Source organism: Felis catus, chromosome D3, assembly GCF_018350175.1.
Source record: "Felis catus isolate Fca126 chromosome D3, F.catus_Fca126_mat1.0, whole genome shotgun sequence".
NCBI lineage: Eukaryota > Metazoa > Chordata > Mammalia > Carnivora > Felidae > Felis > Felis catus.
The window spans coordinates 18961393-18980739 of NC_058379.1; the positions used below are offsets into that span (position 1 = coordinate 18961393).

Genomic DNA, 19347 nt, shown 5'->3' on the forward strand with positions numbered 1-19347 from the left:
CCAAGGGCATATGCTGGGAGACCAAGGTCAACGTGGCAAGATGAGCACAGGCTCTTGAGCCACGCTGAGGACTGGGCATTAGTTCCCAGGAACTGTAATTGCCCAGGTACATAACCAGCGGGGGGGAGGGTGGGGGCATGGCCTGACCGCTGGATGGTGGAGTGGGGTAGAGAGAGCTGGGTGGAGGACAGGATGAAGGGGGAATCTATCAATGGCAGAGACTTCTTCTGCCAGAGGCCTGCAAGTTTTTGAGGGAGGTGGGAATGGCTAGGTACCAGGGTCCTCAAGGCCACTGCCCCCACCCTGCCTGCAAATACCAGACAGCAGCCCCTTGATGCCATCTCACTTGTAGGCCCATGCCCGCATGAATGAGTGCCCGAGCTGGCATGACGACTGTGTCCAGGACACCCTCTGGGCATGCCTGTGTGGACCCAGGTGAGAGGGGTGATGAGGGAGTGTGACAGGCGTGGGCAAGGCCAAGGTGCTGGAGGGTGGGGCTGCAGACTGAGCCCACCCTCCACTCACCTGACTCGTGCTGGTTCTGCTCGTTTGTAGGCAAATGCCCAGGGAGAAGCTGGGTAGGAACAGGGACAGACAAATTCCTGAGAGGCAGGGCTTTCGTCTCAAGTTCCCAGGTGACGCTGGTTGACTTTATGGTGCTGAAGGAGCTGCTGGTGCAGGCATGAGCTCAGACCAGCCAGGCAGCCTCCCTCCGCTGACCCTGCCTAGAGGGCCAGGGGGGCCAAAATCTCTGTTTGACAGATGGTGGGATCCTTCCCTGGCTTTCCTCAGGTCCTGTGGCTGCCCTTGGGGTCGGTGGCATGGCTATCCCTGTCTCCTGTATTGGAGTCTAGAATCAAAGCCTCAGCACTGACCTGTCCGTGAGCCCTATGACCCATGTGGGGCTTGGCTGTGTTGTGCTGGGAAGAGTGGTCATGGCTGGTGGCATAGCAGGAGTTAATGGAGGCTTTCCTGGGTACAGGGTTGTGCCAGGGCCACAGCCCCATCCTGAAGATCCAGGGGGCAGGTGGTCAATCCCTCCCGGGGGCCCCACCAAAGTTACATCATAGGTCCGCTTAGAAGGCTGGGAGATATAAGACTCCTCTCTGGTCACCTATCCTTGGCCTTTTGGTTTGTCTGAGTCTCTCTGTTGGATGAGCGAATGAATGAGCAAATGAGTAATGAATGTGTGAATGAGAGTCCCTTGCTGCCCTCCTCCCTGTCTCTGTCTCCCCACCTTGCTTCCAGGTTACTCTCTGTCTATTCCTCCCTTCTCTTGCTCCTCCCCTTCACCGTAGGACTGTGACCCCTATCCGATATGGCAAACCCAGTTGGGGTTTTCTGTGCAGGCTTGGGTTACAGGTCCCAGGGTGTTGGACCCAGGGCTCCCTGATGGCTCTGGACATGCCAAGTCTGAGCCCAGCCTCCCATCTACAGACTTGCTGGATGGCTGCTGGCTTTGCTGGGCCTGCCTGGCTTCAATCCCTTCTGCCTGGGCTCCAGGATGGCTGGCTCTGGACAGCCTGGCTCCTGGAGGCTGCCCAGCCCTTGTCCTCCTCCACCGGGGAAGAATCTGAGCCAGCTGTGTTCCTTCTGGAGACAGTCGCTTTCCCGGCCTCTCCTTGGGAATGACAATGCACTTCAGCAGGGGTCAGCCTTGGGCCTGTTCCCAGTCCTTCCTTCCCAGGAACTCCTATCACAGCCCTAGGACCCTGCCTGATCCAATCAGAGTGGTCAAGGGATACAGGGTCTTCACTGGCTGGGCTGGGCCATGAACTATCCTTAAAACTAAGGGTGGGGTCAGCTCTGCCCGAGCCACATGTCCTGTGAGTATATGTGTTTGTAAGGGGTGCAATGTGTCCCTAAAAGTCCTGCCTGGCAGACTTCAGTTCCTATGAAAACAGTGGGGAAGGCATTAGAGTTCCCTTGCATGGTCAGTGGCTCTGACCTCCTCAGGTCCCAGAATGGGGCTGGGGGCAGCTTCCTGGGAGACCATGGTTCAGTTCCCAGGGGGCTACTCTGGCTTGCTACCTGCTCCGCGAGTCACCCCACCGGCCAGGGCCAGTGTGGATGCCAGGCCCCAGCTCCCAACCCACCCATGGCTGTTGTCCGGGTTCATGGAGGCCCTGCCCCACAACCTCACCCTCAGTGTCTCAAGACTTGGGTTCTGACAGAAGAGAAGTGCACGGGACAGTCCAAGAGGAAGGCTGAGAGGCAAATGGACAAGGTTGGGGAGTGTGGGGAGAGGGAGAACTGCAGGGCTGAGGGCGCTTGGGAGCATGGGATCAGATTTGGACTTGAGAAATCCCTTCTGGTGCTGTGTGGACCAGGACAGCGGGCCCTGGGATGGAAGTAGAAGGGCTGGTGAGGAAGCTGGTGAGGCCGGAGGGAACAGGTGTGGGTAAAGCGAGGGAAGACTCCAGGGGGCTGGTCTGAGCCCCAGGGGGTGGGGGGCACCGGAGGAGGACAGTCAAGAGAGAGATGCCTTTACAACGTCAGGATTTCAGGACAGTTACTCAGACTGGAGAGAGGAGAGGCCTGGGCTGGGGGCACGTGAGTATGAGCATGAGCATGTGTGTGTGTGTGTGTGTGTGTGTGTGTGTGTGAGTGTGTGACAGAGAGAGAGAGAGAGAGAGAGAGGAGAGAGAGACTCTGTGTGTGGGACTCTGTGTGTGAGTTTGTGTGAGTCTGTGTGTGAGGCACAGGTGCAGAGGGAGGAAAAACATAAAAGGCCTTAAAGACCAATAGTGCGCCTCTGCCAAGGAGACTCCTACTTCGACGGAAAGGTTGTGAAATCCTCCCCGGCTGCCCGGAAGCAAAGATCAGGGAGTGGCCCAGCCAGAGGGAAGAGGCAGGACCTGGGGGTGTCCAGGGGCTTGTAACACCCAGTGAAGCAGGAGGAGGGCCAGGCTGGGGACCCTGCTTTGAAAAACCAGCGACAAATATTCAACAGCCCACCCTGCCTCCACTCAACCGACAGCCCGGGAGGTGGGGAGGCTTGCCAGGGCGCCGAGCTAGCAGCTCAGAGGAAGTAGGCTTGGGGGAGGGGAACAGACGTCTTTGGGTCCCATTTTGGAGGGGCCAAGCAAACCTCCCGGGAAGCAGGCTAGAGTGTTGAGCAGGGGAGGACACTGGGCGGGGCAGGCATGCCGCTGGAGCTGTTTCTGGACCTGTACTCGCCCCCCTGCCGTGCCATTTACATTTTCGCCAAGAAGAATGGCATTCCCTTTGAGTTTCGGCCTGTGGAGCTGGGACGAGGTGAGTCTTGGCTAGGCTGGGCCACATGGGGGGTGGCATCCAGGAGCCAGATCTTGCTGAGCCACCCATCCTCTGCATCCCCCAGGGGAGCACCTGAAGCCTGAATTCTTGAAGGTGAACCCCCTGGGGAAGGTGCCTGCCCTGAGGGATGGAGACTTCCTGTTGGCGGAGAGGTAATGGGGTCCTGGAGCCTGTGGAGGCTTCGAGGTTGGGGGAGGTGGAGAGAGGACGGCAGAAAGCTGATGGTCCCACACTTGGAGATCTTTCCAGACTGCTGTGGTCCCCTCTTCCTCCTTTCAGCTCACCCAGCTTGGGGGCAAGGGGCTAGACTAGGAGCTGCTTTGGGACTAAAGCTGGTTGGTAGCTTCAGCATGGAGGGCTGGGCAAAGGTCACTCTTTTAGGCCTGGACAACCTGGACTCTGCTGGGGAAGATCCAAGCTTGAGGTTAGCCCTCCCCAGGAGTCCCGAACCTGGCTTTCAAGTCACAGGAGCCAGGAGCTAGGCAGCCCCAGATTTGCATTGGGCTCTGAATCCCAGTTCCCCAAACCCTCGATCTCGGCCACGGAGGGGCCACAGAACTTCGTGTCCCATGTTTCTCCCCTGTAAAATGGAGTAGTAATGTAACCCCTCCCAGGACCTGCCTGAGAATGGAAACTGGGCACCACCTTTTTCTATAAAATGTTTTCTAGTTGCCATTACATTTTTATTATTTGATTTGGAAATTGTGTGCCAGGAGCCCAGGGAGGATCAAGAAAGGGGTTCTCCTCGATCCCCTCCCCCGGACCCTGGCTGCTAGGGAGCACTGGCCTGGGAGGGAACTTGGAGATCCCTTGGGCAGGATGTCCATGGCAGGTCTGCCTCCCTCCTGCTCAGTAGGACCCAGATGCCAGAGAGGTGGGTCTGGAGGCAGAGGGCTGGCTGGGTTAGTAGTCGGGGGAGGGGAGGTGGAAATATGGGTCCACGGGGAGCGCGTGAGGAATGGAGCAGTTTGGTGGAGAAAAGATGGCCCGTGGTGGGGATGTGGGAGTGGGGTTGGCCTCCCCCGGAGGTGGCGTTGGACAGAAATCCAGTCAAATCACCTTGTCTGTGAGAGATGAAGCTGCCTAGCTCTGAGGGGTGGGGACTCTCTGACACCCCCTGTTTGCAGTGTGGCCATCCTTTTATACTTGAGCCGCAAGTACCAGACGGCGCCATACTGGTATCCACCTGACCTGCAGGCCCGCGCCCGAGTCGACGAGTACTTGGCGTGGCAGCACACGGCCATCCAGCTGCCTGCCACCAATGTCTACCTGTGTAAGGTGAGCCTCCCCACCCTATTATGCAGGCTTGGGCAACAGTGAGAACCCCCAGTGCTGGAAAGGACCCACGGGCACATATACAGCCCTCTATCCATTGTCCCGGGTAGACATCTGTAATTGATCACGGCATTCTTTCCCAAGTCTAAATGAATCCTCAGAATCCTTCTGAATACAGTGCCCCAGGGGGTATCGCTAATGGACGGTGGCCAGGGAGGGGTGGAGAGGTGGTTGAGGATGTTTGGAGGAACCCAGGATAAGCTGCCTCCATTCCCCCTGGCCCAGTCCCTCCTGCCCCACTTCTCGGGGCAGCCTGTGGACACCGTGCGCCTAGACCGGCTGTTGGGGAAGCTGAAACCAGCCCTGCAGCACTTGGATCAGGAGGTCCTGGCGGCCAAACCCTTCCTGGCTACCGAGCAGGTCTCCCTAGCAGATCTGATGGCATTCACGGAGCTGATGCAGGTAAGCTTCTCCTGCCTGTTTGCCCTCTGGGGGCACTCTGGGCACTGGTCTGAGTCCCCTGCTCTGGCTACCCTGTCTCCCCAGCCCACTGCTGTTGGCTGCGACCTCTTCCGAGACTGGCCCCGGCTGGCAGCCTGGCGAGCCCGAGTAGAGGCTGCCCTGGGCCCTGAGCTTGTCCAAGATGCGCACAAGCTTGTGCTACAGCCGCGGGACCCCAGAGACGCCCAGCAGGACCCCCGGCTGGCACAGGAGCTGGTGCATCGGCTGCAGGAGCGGCTCAGTTGAGAGGGATGTGGCCCAGCCCGTTCCCCTGCACTCTCCCACCCACAATAAACATGCTGTGTGACGTCTACTTGTCTCCAGCTTCCTCTGCCTTACCCAGTGGGGTCTCCCCGCTTCTGAGCAGAATCTGGAGGGACAAGAGATCTCCCGAGATGATGCAGCCTAGAGGCAGCAGCACTCAGGCCTCTCGTGGGCTTCTAGTTACCTTCCTGAGTTGCCAGCTGCTGAACTCCACTGGCCACTGCCAGTCCCAAGCCAGACCAGAAGTTTCTGGGGTTCTCTCCATGGCACAGCTTCGCTGGCTGACCCTAGATACTCCTGTGGCGTTGTCCCCGGTGCCCTGACTGCTCCCTAGGATCCTGTTTGTCTTTCTCTCAACATTTTCTAACCATAGTTCAGGCTAGACTGACCTATGCATACCCCCAATCCTTGCTTCTGAAACCCTCCATGGTTACTTCCTATTGCCCCATCCTCGTTCTGGACCCAGCAGAGGCCCTTGGGTTACATTCTACAATAAAGTTCTGGCCCTCACAATTCCCGCTTGTAAGTCCTTTCCGACATGGGCCACGGGCACACACATGTGCCAAGACGGAGGGGGAAGGGCGGGGTTGCAGGTGGCCCCCACCTCCTGCCCCTGAGCCAGGGTCCTCTCCCTTGTCTACTCCTGAGTCTCCCGAGAATTCTTGCTGCTATGAGAATTCCGGGCTTCCTGGCCTCATGACAACACCAAGTGAAACAAGAAGTTCCAGAATGCAGGGTCCTAGGCCTGAGTTGGAGAGGGCCGATGGGCACAGAGCCAGGCCCAGGGGCTCAGGCCGCATATAGGCTCAGGTTTAGAACCTGCTGGCTGTGGCTGGTGGGGGTGCCCGACACGTGTCTCAGCATGGGTCTGGAGCTCTATCTGGACCTGCTGTCAGCATCCTGCCGCGCTGTCTACATCTTCGCTAGGAAGAACAACATCCCCTTTGACTTCCAGTTTGTGGATCTGCTAAAAGGTAGGCACCCCACGCTGCCCAGCATAGGTCTGGCCTTGGCAGGGAGGCAGGACGCAAGGTCAGAGCGTCTCTGAGAAGCGGAGACACAGAGGCGACTCCCCACCTTAAAGTCCAGACTTTCCAAGGGAATCGTAGGCTGTCCAGCCCTGTGACTAATTCTGCCCTGTTATGATGAACAGGCTCTTTTTTTTTTTTTTAAGTTTATTTATTTATTTTGAGAGAGACAGAGACAGTGTGAGTGGGGGAGAGGCAGAGAGAGAGTGAGAGAGAGATTCCCAAGCAGGCTCTACACTGCCAGCGTGGAGCCCAGTGTGGGGCTTGGACCCACAAAACTGTGAGATCATGACCTGAGCTGAAACCCAAGAGCTGGACGCTTAACTGACTGAGCCACCCAGGAGCCCTATGAACAGGCTCTTATAAGATAAAGTGGAAGGAAGAGTGCCAGGCATCCCCTGGTCTCCCATCTAGAGCCCTTGGCTTTTCCTTGCAGTATCTTGTTAGCTGCAGCACATCAGATGAACTGGAAAGGTCGCAGAAGTGTGTGGTCATCCAAATCTGAGTCAACACTACCTCTTCAGGCCACACTCATTCTCCCTCCACGTTCACACCTGCTCAGGGTGACACAGGCCCGGGGTGAGGTGCAGAGCACTGGTCTCCAACGTTACCCCAAGCATGGAGGAGGTTTTTAAAAGCTCACGTTGCAGAGGCAGAAGCCTCTAGAACATAGAGGAGGAGGCCAGGTGCTCCGAAATGAGGTGTGAATCCAGCCCCAGGAATGTTTTCTGACCGAGGCAGCTGGTTGAGGAAGAGTTAAAACTCCCAATAGATCAGGGTGCCTGGCTGGCTCAGTTGCTAGAATTTGTGGACTCTTGATCTCTGGGGCTGGTCATGAGTTCAAGCCCTTGTGCAGCGGAGAGCTTACTTAACAACAAAACAAAACAAAACCCACCACAACAAAACAAGTCTTCTGATAGATTGGTTGTATATGAGAGGCTCCCTTTTGGATTCCAGCTGTGTGCTGGGACTGAAGGAGTGGGGGTGGGATCCAGGCTTCTAGGGCTGCTGCTGATTCACAGGCTATGGCTTCAGGCCGAGTTGGGAGTGGGGGTTGGAGGCCTCCAACTTCTGTAAGCCAATGGGTTGTCCTGGTCACTGAGCCTGGGATGGGGGCAGGAGTCTTGATCCTAATCCCGATTCTGCCACTGACTTGCCCTTTGACCTGAAGTGAGCCATGGATGCTGTTCCTCTGGGCTTGTTTCTCCTTCTAGAGAAAAGGGGGAGAAAGGCATCTGCCTCTGGGAGACCTGGGCCTCTCTTTCCTAGAGTCCCAGCACCCTCAGACCTTTCCTACCCCTCTCAGGTCACCACCACAGCAAGGAATACATAAAGATCAACCCCCTGAAGAAGGTACCCAGCCTCAAAGATGGAAAATTTGTCTTATCTGAAAGGTAAGTCTTCCTTGCCCACCCCTGCTCCCATCTGTCTCTGCTCCTTCTGGGACATTCATGTGGAGCCAACCTACTAGTACTTATTTTTTATTTACTGTGAAAAATTTTATATGTACACCAAAGTAGAATGAATACTAACTAATGAGGGATATGAAGACCTCCACAGGATACCCATCACACAATTCCAACAGTGGTCCACGTGGGGAGCCCATTTTGCATCACCTGTAACCAACCCATTCTATTCCCCTCTATTCCCCTACCTGCCAGATAAAAGATGAGGGCTCATAAAAAAAAATCCCCAAAATATTTTCTTTGTGGCTTGTGCATTTGAATCCAGCTCCAAATAAACTACAAGTATGGCAGCTTGTGGTCTGCCTATAGTTCCCTCCATGCCCCACCTTTTGCCTTTGCATTTTTAATATACTTTTTAAAAAACGTTTATTTATTTTTGAGAGAGCACAAGTAGGGGAGGGGTAGAGAGAGAGCGCAACAGAGGACCCCAAGCAGGCTCCATGCTGACAGCTGATAACCGAGAGCCCAGGGTGGGGCTCAAACCCACAAACCGTGAGAGCATGACCTGAGCCGAAGGCAGATGCTTAACCGACGGAGCCACACAGGTGCCCCTGCCTTTACATTTTCGTTATGGTTGAAGAAACAGAATCCTTTGTCCTGAGGAGTTTCCCACAGTCTAAGTTTTGCTGATCGTGTTCTCATGGTGTCATGTTAACATGGTTTTTCTGTCCCTTCATTTCCTGTAAATTGGTCATTGAAAGTAGAGGTTTGGTGAGATTCAGGGGTTTATTGTTTCTCAGACAGCTTCAGAGGCGGTCTCATGATTGTCAAGTGTATCTTCCAGGTGGACCATAGACCTTGGGTGGCCCCAGTCCTGGATGATTTTCCTAGGGCTGTTGTAAAAAATTACCACTGACTAAATGACTTAGAACAACAGAAATGTATTGCATTCCTAGAGGCTAGACGTCAAAACCCCTGTGAAGGAGCTGGAAAAGCTTCTCTCCCGGGTTCTGGTAGCCTCAGGCTATGTGTCTTTGGCCAGTTGGTTGTTATCTTTGAGCCTCAGTTTCCTCAAATGTAAGCGTACTGGGACCCACCTTACAGGGTTATTGTGAGATCAACTGAGATGATTCAGGATTGAGGATTTCCCTTCTTGATGTTTCCCGCCTTCTTTGACAGTTGCACCTCTGGGGCCTCCCTCCCAGGCTGCTCCTTCCCTTCTCCCCCCTCCCACCTCTGCTCCCTTCTTACCTGCTGACTCTGTGGTGGGCTGCGGGGCCACAGGGGGGCAGGCTCCCGCTTCTTGGACTTTGATGTCGTATCAGACTCTGACTCAGGACCCTCTGGGACCCCAGGTGTTCTAGACACCCCAAACACATGTGTCCATTCTGAGTTCCTCGCTTCCTGCCCTCCACCAGCCAAGAGCAAGACCATTCCCTCCAAATTGTGCCTCCAGTCTGTACCCTCCCTGTACCCCTGTGGCCCCTGTCCTCCTCAGAACCCCTCCACCCAAGTACCAGATCTTGTTCTTTTTTTTTTTTAAGTTTGTTTTGAGAGAGAGAGAGAGAGAGAGAGAGAACACAGGAGGGGCAGAGAGAGAGGGAGAGGGAATCCCAAGCAGGATCTGCACTGTCAGCACAGAGCCCGACCCAAGGCTTGAACCCACAAACTGTGAGATCATGACCTGAGCCAAAATCAAAAGTCAGACGCTCAACTGACTGAGCCACCCAGGCACCCCTCTTTTTTTTTAAAATTGAGATACAATTGCCATACAACATTATATTAGTTTCAGGTGTACAACATAATGATTCAGTTTATGTATATATTGTGAACTGATGATCACCATGGTAAGTTCTAGTTGACCTCTGTCATCACATATAGTTGTAGATTTTTTTCCCTTATGATAAGAACTTTTAACACCTACTCTCTTAGCAACTATATTTTTTTATTTTTTATTTTCTTTTAATTTTTTAAAATTTTATTGATTTTTGAGAGAGAGAGAGCGAGAGAGAGAGAGAGCGGAGGAGGTGCAGAGAGAGAGGGAGACACAGAATCTGAAACAGGCTCCAGGCTCTGAGCTGTCAGCACAGAGCCTGACATGGGGCTTGAACTCATGAACCGTGAGATTATGACCTGAACTGAAGTCTGACACTTAACTGACTGAGCCACCCAGACGCCCCACCCCCTTTTAAAAATATATATATTTTAATGTTTGTTTATTTTTGAGAGATAGCACAAGCAAGAGAGGGACAGGGAGGGGGGTGTATAGAGGCTCTGAAGTGGACTTTGCACTGTCAGCTGGGATCCTGGGGGCTTGAACTCACCAACTGTGCGATCATGACCTGGGCTAAAGTCAGATACTCAACCAACTGAGGCACCCATGCACCCCTCTTTTATTTATTTATTTATATTTAAATGTTTATTTATTTTTTGAGAGACAAAGAGAGACAGAGTGTGGCTACCTCTTACCCCTGAATTCCCATACATGTTGTTTTCCGTCTAGACTGCCCTTCCTCATGCCATCCATCAGATCCCATTCACCCTGCTGGTCTCCCTTCGGGCACTCGCTGACTGGCGGACTGACTGCCTTTCCTGGCACCCTTTGGGCTCATCCTCCCCCCCAGAAGAATGTCAGTGCCTAGCACCTGCCTGTGGCTGGAAGCCCCACACTGAGCCCCGGCCACGCTGGGGTGGTGGGTGTAACAATGTTGAGGAAGGCAAGAGCAGTGCCCCCCGACTTTTCCTTTCTGCAGCGTGGCCATCCTTTTCTACCTGTGCCGCAAGTACAGCACACCCTCACACTGGTACCCACCAGACCTGCACACACGTGCCCGCGTGGATGAGTTCATGGCCTGGCAGCACACTGCCATTCAGATGCCCATGAGCAGGATCCTCTGGATCAAGGTGAGTGGGGTCAAGGCCAGGCTGACCACCAGTGAGTTCAAGCAAGTCTCCCTCCTTTCCTGAGCATCATTTCCTCAGCTCCCTCTCCTGCCTGCCTTACAGAGCTGATGGGAGTGTGGAATGAACCATTGGGTATGAAAAAGCCTTATAAAGACAAGGGGAAGGGTACCCAGGAGGGGCTGATATTACTCAAGACTGGATAAGATTCAAGAAATTTCATTCTGAACTAGAAAACATCACAGTCAAAGGGCCCAGAGAGACCACCAAATTTGAAGATGACGACTAGCCAATGTATGTATATGTACCCTTACTTCTTATCTCATGCCTGTGACAGACATCACTAATCAATCACAGGATTCCATCCTGCTAGGATCTCAAAATCCTTCTGGACAATGGCCCCAGGTAACTTCTACCAACCAGAACTGCTAAAAGAACTTGCTTTACATCCTTGGTTCTGTCCAACACCTCTCTAGCAGACAAGGATGCTGAAGATTGGAGGGTCAGATGGGACTAGGGTGCAACCTCCTCTTCCCTCCTCTCCCCCACCCCGGCCAGATGCTGATCCCAATGATCACTGGTGAGGAGGTTCCAGATGAGAAGGTGGAACAGATGCTGGCAGAGGTGAAGAACAGCATGCAGCTCTTTGAGGAGAAGTTTCTGCAGGACAAGATGTTCATTGCCGGGGACCACATCTCGCTGGCTGACGTGGTGGCCCTGGTGGAGATGATGCAGGTGTGCAGTGGGGTAGGGACACAGCCTGGGCAGAGGTAGGACTCCTCTGTGACCACTCGGGCCATAGTGTGAGGATAGGCTGCTGGAGGGAGAGGGATTCTGGGAGTCAGGTGCCTAGACCTGACCCAGGGGTAACCGGAAGCACAGGAGATTTTGAACCAAGGAGGGTCACGACTATCCATGCTTCACAATGCTTTTTCAGCGTGGGCAGGAGCTGGAAGGCAGGCCTGGGACAGGGAGAAGAACACAACATTTCTCAGTTAGTCAGCCAGGGTCCTGGATGCCTCCGCCTCCTGCCGGACCCTCCAGGAAGTGTCCAGAGGCCTCCAAAGTGTCCTTCTGGATGAATGCCTCTTTTCTAGAGCACCAGACATCTAGCTATACAAGGAAGCTCCCTGGTTCTGGGTCGGAGGGGCATCCACAGTGCTTTTGGGGGTCCACCTGGGTGTGGGACAGTTATGTGGTTTCTACATGTAGGGGAGGGTGGCTAGTTCTGCCCTAGCTGGTATGCAGGGTGGCCAGTTGAGACCCCGGCCAATGTCTTGAGAGGCCAACGCAATTTCTGGCCAGTATGCAAAATGTCCGCTTTAGTCCATGGTCAGTGTGCAGGGCAGATCAGCACCAGAGAAAACCATTTCAGTTTTTCTGTCTCAGGTGGTGTAGTCCCCTACATTTCAAACCCTACCCCTTACATTTCACCCACCCCACCCCATTTTGGAGCCCCCAAGCTTTTTGTGTGCATGTATCTTAGACTACCTGCTGGGTCTCCCATTCCAGGCCCTGCACCTGATCACAGAGGAAGGTTCAGTGTGGAGGAAATTCAATGTGTGAATTCTTCCCACTCTCATCTGAGAATAAGGGATTTCCCTGGTAGAAGGCAGGGTCCATGGGAGGTTTCACACTAAAAAGTAGAAGTCATCTGGGCCAGGAGTCACCTCAGAGAGGGGTTCAGGAACCTTGGAGCAAGACCAGTGGAGAACTTGGAGATTCTGACCTTCCAGCCCCCACCCCACATCTATCACATAGGGTATGACCCCTTGCTCAGGCCTGGGAGTGGGATGGGTCACAGACTCACTCTTTGCAGCGGCAGATAGGGAGACACCCTGAGGCTGTAAGAGGGGACGTAGGTAGGGCTGGTCCCCTGGCTGACCATCTCTTCCTCTTTGTGTATCTACAGCCCATGGGAGGCAACTATAATGTCTTCCTCAATAGCTCCAAGATTGCTGAGTGGCGCATGAGGGTGGAGCTGGCCATTGGCCCTAGCCTCTTTGGGGAGGCCCATGACCGGCTGATGAGGTTGGCCGAGTGGGACAGTTCAACATTGGATCCAATGGTCAAGGAGAGGATCTGTGAGTTGCTGCAGAAGTTCAAATAGAAGCAGCCCATCCTGCAGGGCCTGGCTGGCCCAGGCCTTCGAGCTTCTTTCCTTAGGGGAGATGTTGAAAACGATTCCACTTCTTCACCTAATAAAGTACTGTCACAACCACCATGGTTGCTGGGCCTGGGACAGTTGGTGTGAGCATAAGTTCTCGTGTGGGAGAAGGTGGCGGTGATGGGTCCTCCCAGGTTCCAAAAAGAGTTTAAAAGCTGAAGGTTAAATATGATTAAGGGTGCCTTGCTGGCTCAGTTGGTAGAGCATGTGACTCTTGATCTTGTAAGGGATAAATTGTAGTGTAGGGCTAACCTGTAGCCTTAAGAAATAACAGCTTTAACACCATAGACTAAGAGATAACAGCCTTGGCCTATCAATCAAGGGAACAAAAGTTCAAGGAAAATCAACTGGATTAGTGTTTGATTGGAGTGGGGCAGGGCATGTCTGAACTGTTTCCACCCCCATCTGGGAACTATTTTTTTGTTCTGTTCCCAGATGATGATAAGACCATGTGGTCGGCTATAAAAACTCTGTACCCCGGCTGTTTGAGACCGCACTTGGGTCAAGAGTGTTGGTCTTGATCAGTTGGCCTTGCCTCTCATTGCAATAAACTTTGTTGTGACTGTCATTGGTGCCCATAGTATTCTGTTTCAGGAGTCGTGTGGATGCAACAATCTTAGGGTTGTGAATTCGAGCCCCAAGTTGGGCATAGAGCTTACCTAAAAACAAACAAACAAAAAACTGGATTTAATATAACTTAAAAAATAAACATGATTCAATTGTCAATAATAGTTGATGACTTCAATACCCCACTTTCAATAATGGATAAAACAGTAGGACAGAAAATCATCAAGGAAATAGAGGACTTGAACGATGCTATAAACCAATGGACCTACCAGATATATATATAGAACACTCCACCAACAACCACAGAATACACACTCTTTTTGTTTTTTTTAAGTTTATTTTTTTTAGTAATCTCTACGCCCATTGTGGGGCTGGAACTCATGACCTCTAGATCAAGAGTTGCATGCTCTTCCACCTGAGCCAGCCAGGTGCCCCAGAACACACATTCTTCTCAAGCACACATGGAATATTCTCCAGGATAGACCATATGTCAGGTCACAAAATAAATCTCCATGAATTTAAACAGATCGAAGTCATATCATATATATTCTTGGGAACACAATGGAGTGAAATTAGAAAATAATAGGAGAGGCACCTGGATGGCTCAGTCAGTTAAGCATTCAATTCTTGATTTCGGCTCAGGTCATGATCTCATGGCTCGTGAGGTTGAGCCCCACATCGGTTCCTCACCAAGGAGCCTGCTTGGGATTCTCTGTCTCCCTCTCTCTCTCTCTGCTCCTCCCTCCCTCTCTCTCTTTCCTTCAAAAATAAAGAAAAAATGAACTAAAAAAAGAAAATAACAGAAGGAAAACTAGAAAGTTCACAAATATCTGGAAATTAAACAATACATTCTCTCTTTTGTTTTTTAAAGTAGGCTCTACACCCGGCACAGAAGCCAATGTGGGGCTTGAACTCATGACTCTGAGATCAAGGCCTGAGCTGAGATCAAGAGTTGGACACTTAACTGACTGAGCCACCCAGGCACCCCAGAGTGTCAGACTGTTAATTTCAGCTCAGGCCATGCTCCCAGGGTCGTGGGATCAAGCCCCAAGTTGGGCTCTTTGCTGAGGCTGGGGATTCTCTCTCTCTCCCTCTGTTTCTCTCCCCTGCCGGTGCTATCTCTCACTCTCAAAAAAAAAAATAAAATAAAATAAAGTAAATAAAACCCTTTAAAAAGAGAAAAACAAGACAGAAAATCAATGAAACAAAAAAAATTGGATTTTAAAAAAAATGTTTATTTTGAGAGAGAGAGTGCATGTGCAGTTGTGCATGTGTACCCATGTGGGAGAGGGACAGAGAGAGAATCCCAATCTCAGCACAGAGCCCGCCTGGGGCTGGGAACTACCAACCTGAGCCCAAATCAAGATGCTTAACTGACTGAGCCATCCAGGTGCCCCCCAAAATTGGATTAAAAATTTTTTTTAATTTATTTTTGAAAGAGAGAGAGAGACAGACAGACAGACAGAGCGTGAGCAAGGAAGGGGCAGAGGGAGATGGAAACACAGAATCTGAAGCAGACTCCAAGCTCTGAGCTGTCGGCACAAAGCCCAATGTGGGGCTCGAACTCACGAACCGTGAGATCATGACGTAAGTCGAAGTCGTCTGCTTAACTGACTGAGCCACCCAGGCACCCCCAAAATTGGATTTTTGAAAAGATCAACAAACTTGACAAATCTTTAGCAGCTATGATGAACAAGAAAAATATAAGACTTGAACTACTCAGATGAGGAATAAAAGTGGGTACATCACTACTCATCTTACACAAGTATAAAGGATTGTAAAGAAAATGCTAGGAACGATTGTATGAGAATAAGTTAGACAACCTGGATGAGATGGGAAAATTCCTAGAACACATTAGCCACCAAAATGGACTCAAGAATAGAAAGTCTGAATAAACTTATGGCAAGTAAAGAGATTGAAATAGTAAAGATAATAATAAAAAAAACCTTCCTACAAAGAAAAGCCTACGATCAGAAAGTTTCACGGGTGAATTCTATCAAATGCTTAAGGAATTAACACCAAATGGGGCACTTGCTGGCTCAGTCAGTGGAGCATACAACTCTTGAACTTGAAGTTGTGAGAGCGGGCCCCATGTTGGGTGTAGAGACTGTTTAAAAATAAAATCTTAGGGGCGCCTGGGTGGCTCAGTCGGTTAAGCTTCGAACTTGAGATTTCAGCTCAGGTCATGATCTCATGGTTTGTGAGTTCAAGACCCCCACTGGTGAGAGGCCTGAGAAAATTGAAACTTAAAAGCTTAAATTATGGGAAACTGAAACCTAACCAAGCTTAACCAGCTTGTTCCGCTTCTGTACAATTGCTTGGTGCGTCCATGTATTCTTGATCAATCATTATTGCCTGGCACATCCGTATATTCTTGATCAACCATTGTTACTTGGCACATCCGTGTATTCCTGATCAATCATTGTGATACCCGTACCCCCGGTTGTGGTCTGACCTAAAGGCAGGAACGAATCGAATACTGTTAAGTGTCCAACTTTAAACACCAACCAATCGCAGCTCTGTAACTGTGGAAAATTCCTGATTTCCCCATGACTTGTTTGTACCTGTCTATAAAAGGGGTGTAAAAACCTCTCTCAGGGCCTCTTGGCATCACCGGCAACGGGGGCGCAGAGGTCCAGGTTCGAACCTGCAATAAATGACCCTTGCTGCTTAGCTTTGACTCTGGACTCTGGTGGTTCGTTTTTGGGGGTCTCTTAGACTCTGGGCATTTCACTGGGCTCTGCACTGGCAGTGTGGAGCCTATGTGGGATTTAATCTCTCTCCATCTCTCTGCCCCTCTCCAGTTTGTTCTCTCTCTCTCTCTCTCTCTCTCTCTCTCAGTGTAAATAAAGAAACTTAAAAAATAAAATAAAATAAAATCTTAACAGCATAAAAAGAATTAACACTAAGCCTTTACAAACTCTTTCAGAAAATAGAAGAGGAGGAAACATTTCCCACTTGATTCCATTGTTATCAGAGAACCAGTTCCAAATTCATATTTTGTTGCTTGAGGCTTGAAAATCAATACTTGAGAGACAAATGATGGGGGGGAAAGGAAAGTTTGCTTTATTCAGGAAGCTGGAAACCTGAGATGATGGTGGATAAATGTCGCTAAGATCATCTTCCTCGTCCAAGTGAAGCCAGAGGGTTTTAATTGGGAAGGCACAGGAAAAGGGAGTGGGGTTACATGGGGGAGATGTAGGTGCCCAGGCGGCTAGTGCTATGTGGACATGACCCTGAACAGACTTGCTGGCATCACTGGCAGCTATTTTGGGATGTAGTCAATCCTTATCTTTCGGGTAAGTTTGGTCCTTCACTCCTCAAGGCCAGTGACGTTCAAATCTCAAGGAAATAAGTTCTGCTACAGATCAAGGGATTTAAGTCAGCAAACAAGGAGTGCGTAAGCTTGAAGCAAGTGAACCCTTAAGACTGGGTGGAGTGCTACTACCCTATGAAGCCAGGATGACCCCGAGATCCAAACAGGAAAAAGAACATGAGAAAATAAAAAACTATGTCACAATATTCCTTATAAATGTAGGCATTAAAATTCTCAACAAAATACCAGCAAATCATATCCACAGCATATTGAAAGGATTGTATATCATGAGCAGGAATGCAAAGATGAGTCAATATATGAGAATCAATCAGGGCACCTGGGTGACTTGGTTAAGCATCTGACTCTTGATCTCAGCTCAGGTCTTAAGCTCAGGGTCTCGAGTTCAAGCCCTGCGTTGGGCTTCGTGCTGGGCATGAAGCCTACTTAAAAATAAAACAAAAAAAAAAAATGTGAAAATCAGTCATTATGACACATCATACTAACAAAATAAAGAAAAAAAATCACATGATTATCACATGATTATCTTGATAGATGCAGAAAAAAGCATTTGATGAAATCCAACACCCTTTCGGGATCAAATAACCCAACAAATAACGGAAGGGAATTCCCTCAGCCTGATAAAGGGCGTCTATGAAAAACTCCCAGCTAACATCATACTTAATGGTGGAGTTCATGAGTTCGAGCCCCGCATCAGGCTCTGTGCTGACAGCTGGGAGCCCGGAGCCTGCTTCAGATTCTGTGTCTCTCTCTGCCCCTCCCCGGCTCGTTCTCTCTCTCTCTCTCTCTCAAAAATAAATAAAACACAAATAAATAAATAACCTTTGTCTCTTTTTCTATAGAATCATAAATCCATCAGTCTCTTGTGAGATAGGTTACGTGAGTCAGACCCAAAGAAAAGGATTAATCCTGAATATGGACCAAAATAGGTTTTGAACCTTCAAGATTGAGGCTGAGCCCTAGACAGGATCCTGCCCAGCTCCTCTGGGGGTGCTGACTGGGGTCAGTGGAAAGTGGGCATTGGGTGACTAACTGTTGCCTCATCTGAGTGTCTAGCTACTTTTTCAAACTTCACCACTGAAATCTGAAGTTCTCATCCTTCCTTAATTTTTTTTTTTTTTTTTTTTTCCAGTGAGGGGCGCCTGGGTGGCTCAGTCAGTTGAGCGTCTAACTCTTGATTTCGGCTCAGGTCATGATCCCAGGGTCATGGATTGAGCCCCATGTCGCTCCGCGCGGAGTGTGGAGCCTGCTTAAGATTCTCTCTCTCTCCCTCTGCTGCTCTCCCCCCACTTGAGTGTGCTCTCTCTAAAAAAAATAAAATGAAATAAAATAAAAAAATTAAAAAAAACTTTTTTCTCTGTTAAAGATCATTATTACCAATATTTCCTTTCTTTGCAGAAATCTTCCTTACTATGTAGAAAACCTCGTGTTCCTGCAGGTGCATTTTTCAGTTGGACTTGTTTTAGAAGATGACACAGACACCATCCAACCAGCCAGGTGGCAGGCTCTAGGGGGATTCCTGGGTAGCAAGGAATAGGCCTATGATCAAGGCTCAGAGGTGTGTCTAGGGGTGGCAATTTGCAAGGGCCCTGGAGGGCTCTAGCCTCCCCACCATTTTCTCTACCTACCTACCTACCTACCTATCTCTTACTGAGATATAATTGACCTATAGCACTGTGGAAGTTTAAGGTGTGCAACATGGTGATTTGATACATTTATATATTGCATATATATACGCATATATATATTACATATTATATATGTACATTTGATACATTTATATATTGCATATATATGCATATATATATATTACATATTATATATGAACTAACACCTCTATTATGTCACCTAATTGTTTCTTTTTTGTGGGGAGAACAATTAAGATCTAGTTTGTCAGCAACTTTGAAATTGTAATACAGTTGTTGACTATATCGTTGACAACTAATGTTGTTGACTAATAGTAATTATGTTGTGATAGATCTCCACAACTTATTTCTCTCCTAGTTGCAAGTATGTACCCTTACATATCTTTCCAGTTTTCCCACCCGCAGGCCCTGGTAACCACTATTCTACTTAGTTTCTGTGAGTTTGGCTTCTTTTAGATTTTGCATAGAAGTGTGGTGATACCATATTTGTCTTTCTTTCTCTGTCTGACTTACCTCGCTCAGCACAATGCCCTCAAGGTTCATTCAGATTGTCACAAATGGCAGGATTTCCTTCTTCCTCGCCGCTGAATAGTATTTCATTGTGTCTGTATGCATGTTCTTTATCCATTCATCCCTCGCGGCTGAATAGTATTTCATTGTGTCTGTATGCATGTTCTTTATCCATTCATCCCTCGAATAGTTGTTTCCACATCTTGGCTGTTGTGAATAATGCTGCCATCAACGTGGGCGGGCAAATATTTCTTTCATATCCTGTTTTCATTTCATTTGAATATATGCCCAGAAGTGGGATTGCTGGATCTCTCCCCATGATTTGAATGAGGGAAGAAACAAATTCAGGGAATGTGAGGCACTGTGCCGGCAGGAGCAGGAAGACCCAAGTACAGGGAGTACCATCTGAGCAGAGTGAGTTGCCACAAAATTCTAGGCATAAGCCCTGAGGCTGTGCCATTGGCTAGTA

The 19347-nt window shown here is 50.0% G+C and overlaps 2 protein-coding genes across 2 annotated transcripts; both read left to right on the plus strand.

Moving 5' to 3' along the window:
• The first annotated feature begins 2791 nt into the window (after positions 1–2791).
• On the plus strand, positions 2792–5366 carry LOC101092550 (glutathione S-transferase theta-1-like). The gene is made up of 5 exons (XM_006938638.5): positions 2792–3258; positions 3344–3431; positions 4407–4557; positions 4840–5016; positions 5101–5366. The coding sequence occupies exons 1-5, from the start codon at positions 3147–3149 to the stop codon at positions 5299–5301; spliced, it is 729 nt and encodes a 242-aa protein (XP_006938700.3). The 5' UTR covers positions 2792–3146; the 3' UTR covers positions 5302–5366.
• Positions 5367–5501: 135 nt separating this feature from the next.
• LOC101083623 (glutathione S-transferase theta-4-like) lies at positions 5502–12876 on the plus strand. The gene is made up of 5 exons (XM_003994846.6): positions 5502–6293; positions 7654–7741; positions 10507–10657; positions 11213–11389; positions 12567–12876. Exons 1-5 carry the CDS (start codon positions 6083–6085, stop codon positions 12762–12764), a joined length of 825 nt encoding a protein of 274 aa, XP_003994895.2. The 5' UTR covers positions 5502–6082; the 3' UTR covers positions 12765–12876.
• Positions 12877–19347: the final 6471 nt, after the last annotated feature.

Coding starts and splice junctions, on each gene's coding strand:
- LOC101092550 (XM_006938638.5), top strand. CDS start 3,147: ATGCCGCTGGAGCTGTTTCTGGACCTGTACTCGCCCCCCTGCCGTGCC. Junction 4,558..4,839: donor CCAATGTCTACCTGTGTAAG/GTGAGCCTCCCC, acceptor CCCCTGGCCCAG/TCCCTCCTGCCCCACTTCTC. Junction 5,017..5,100: donor CATTCACGGAGCTGATGCAG/GTAAGCTTCTCC, acceptor CTGTCTCCCCAG/CCCACTGCTGTTGGCTGCGA.
- LOC101083623 (XM_003994846.6), top strand. CDS start 6,083: ATGGGCACAGAGCCAGGCCCAGGGGCTCAGGCCGCATATAGGCTCAGG. Junction 6,294..7,653: donor GTTTGTGGATCTGCTAAAAG/GTAGGCACCCCA, acceptor TACCCCTCTCAG/GTCACCACCACAGCAAGGAA. Junction 10,658..11,212: donor GCAGGATCCTCTGGATCAAG/GTGAGTGGGGTC, acceptor CACCCCGGCCAG/ATGCTGATCCCAATGATCAC.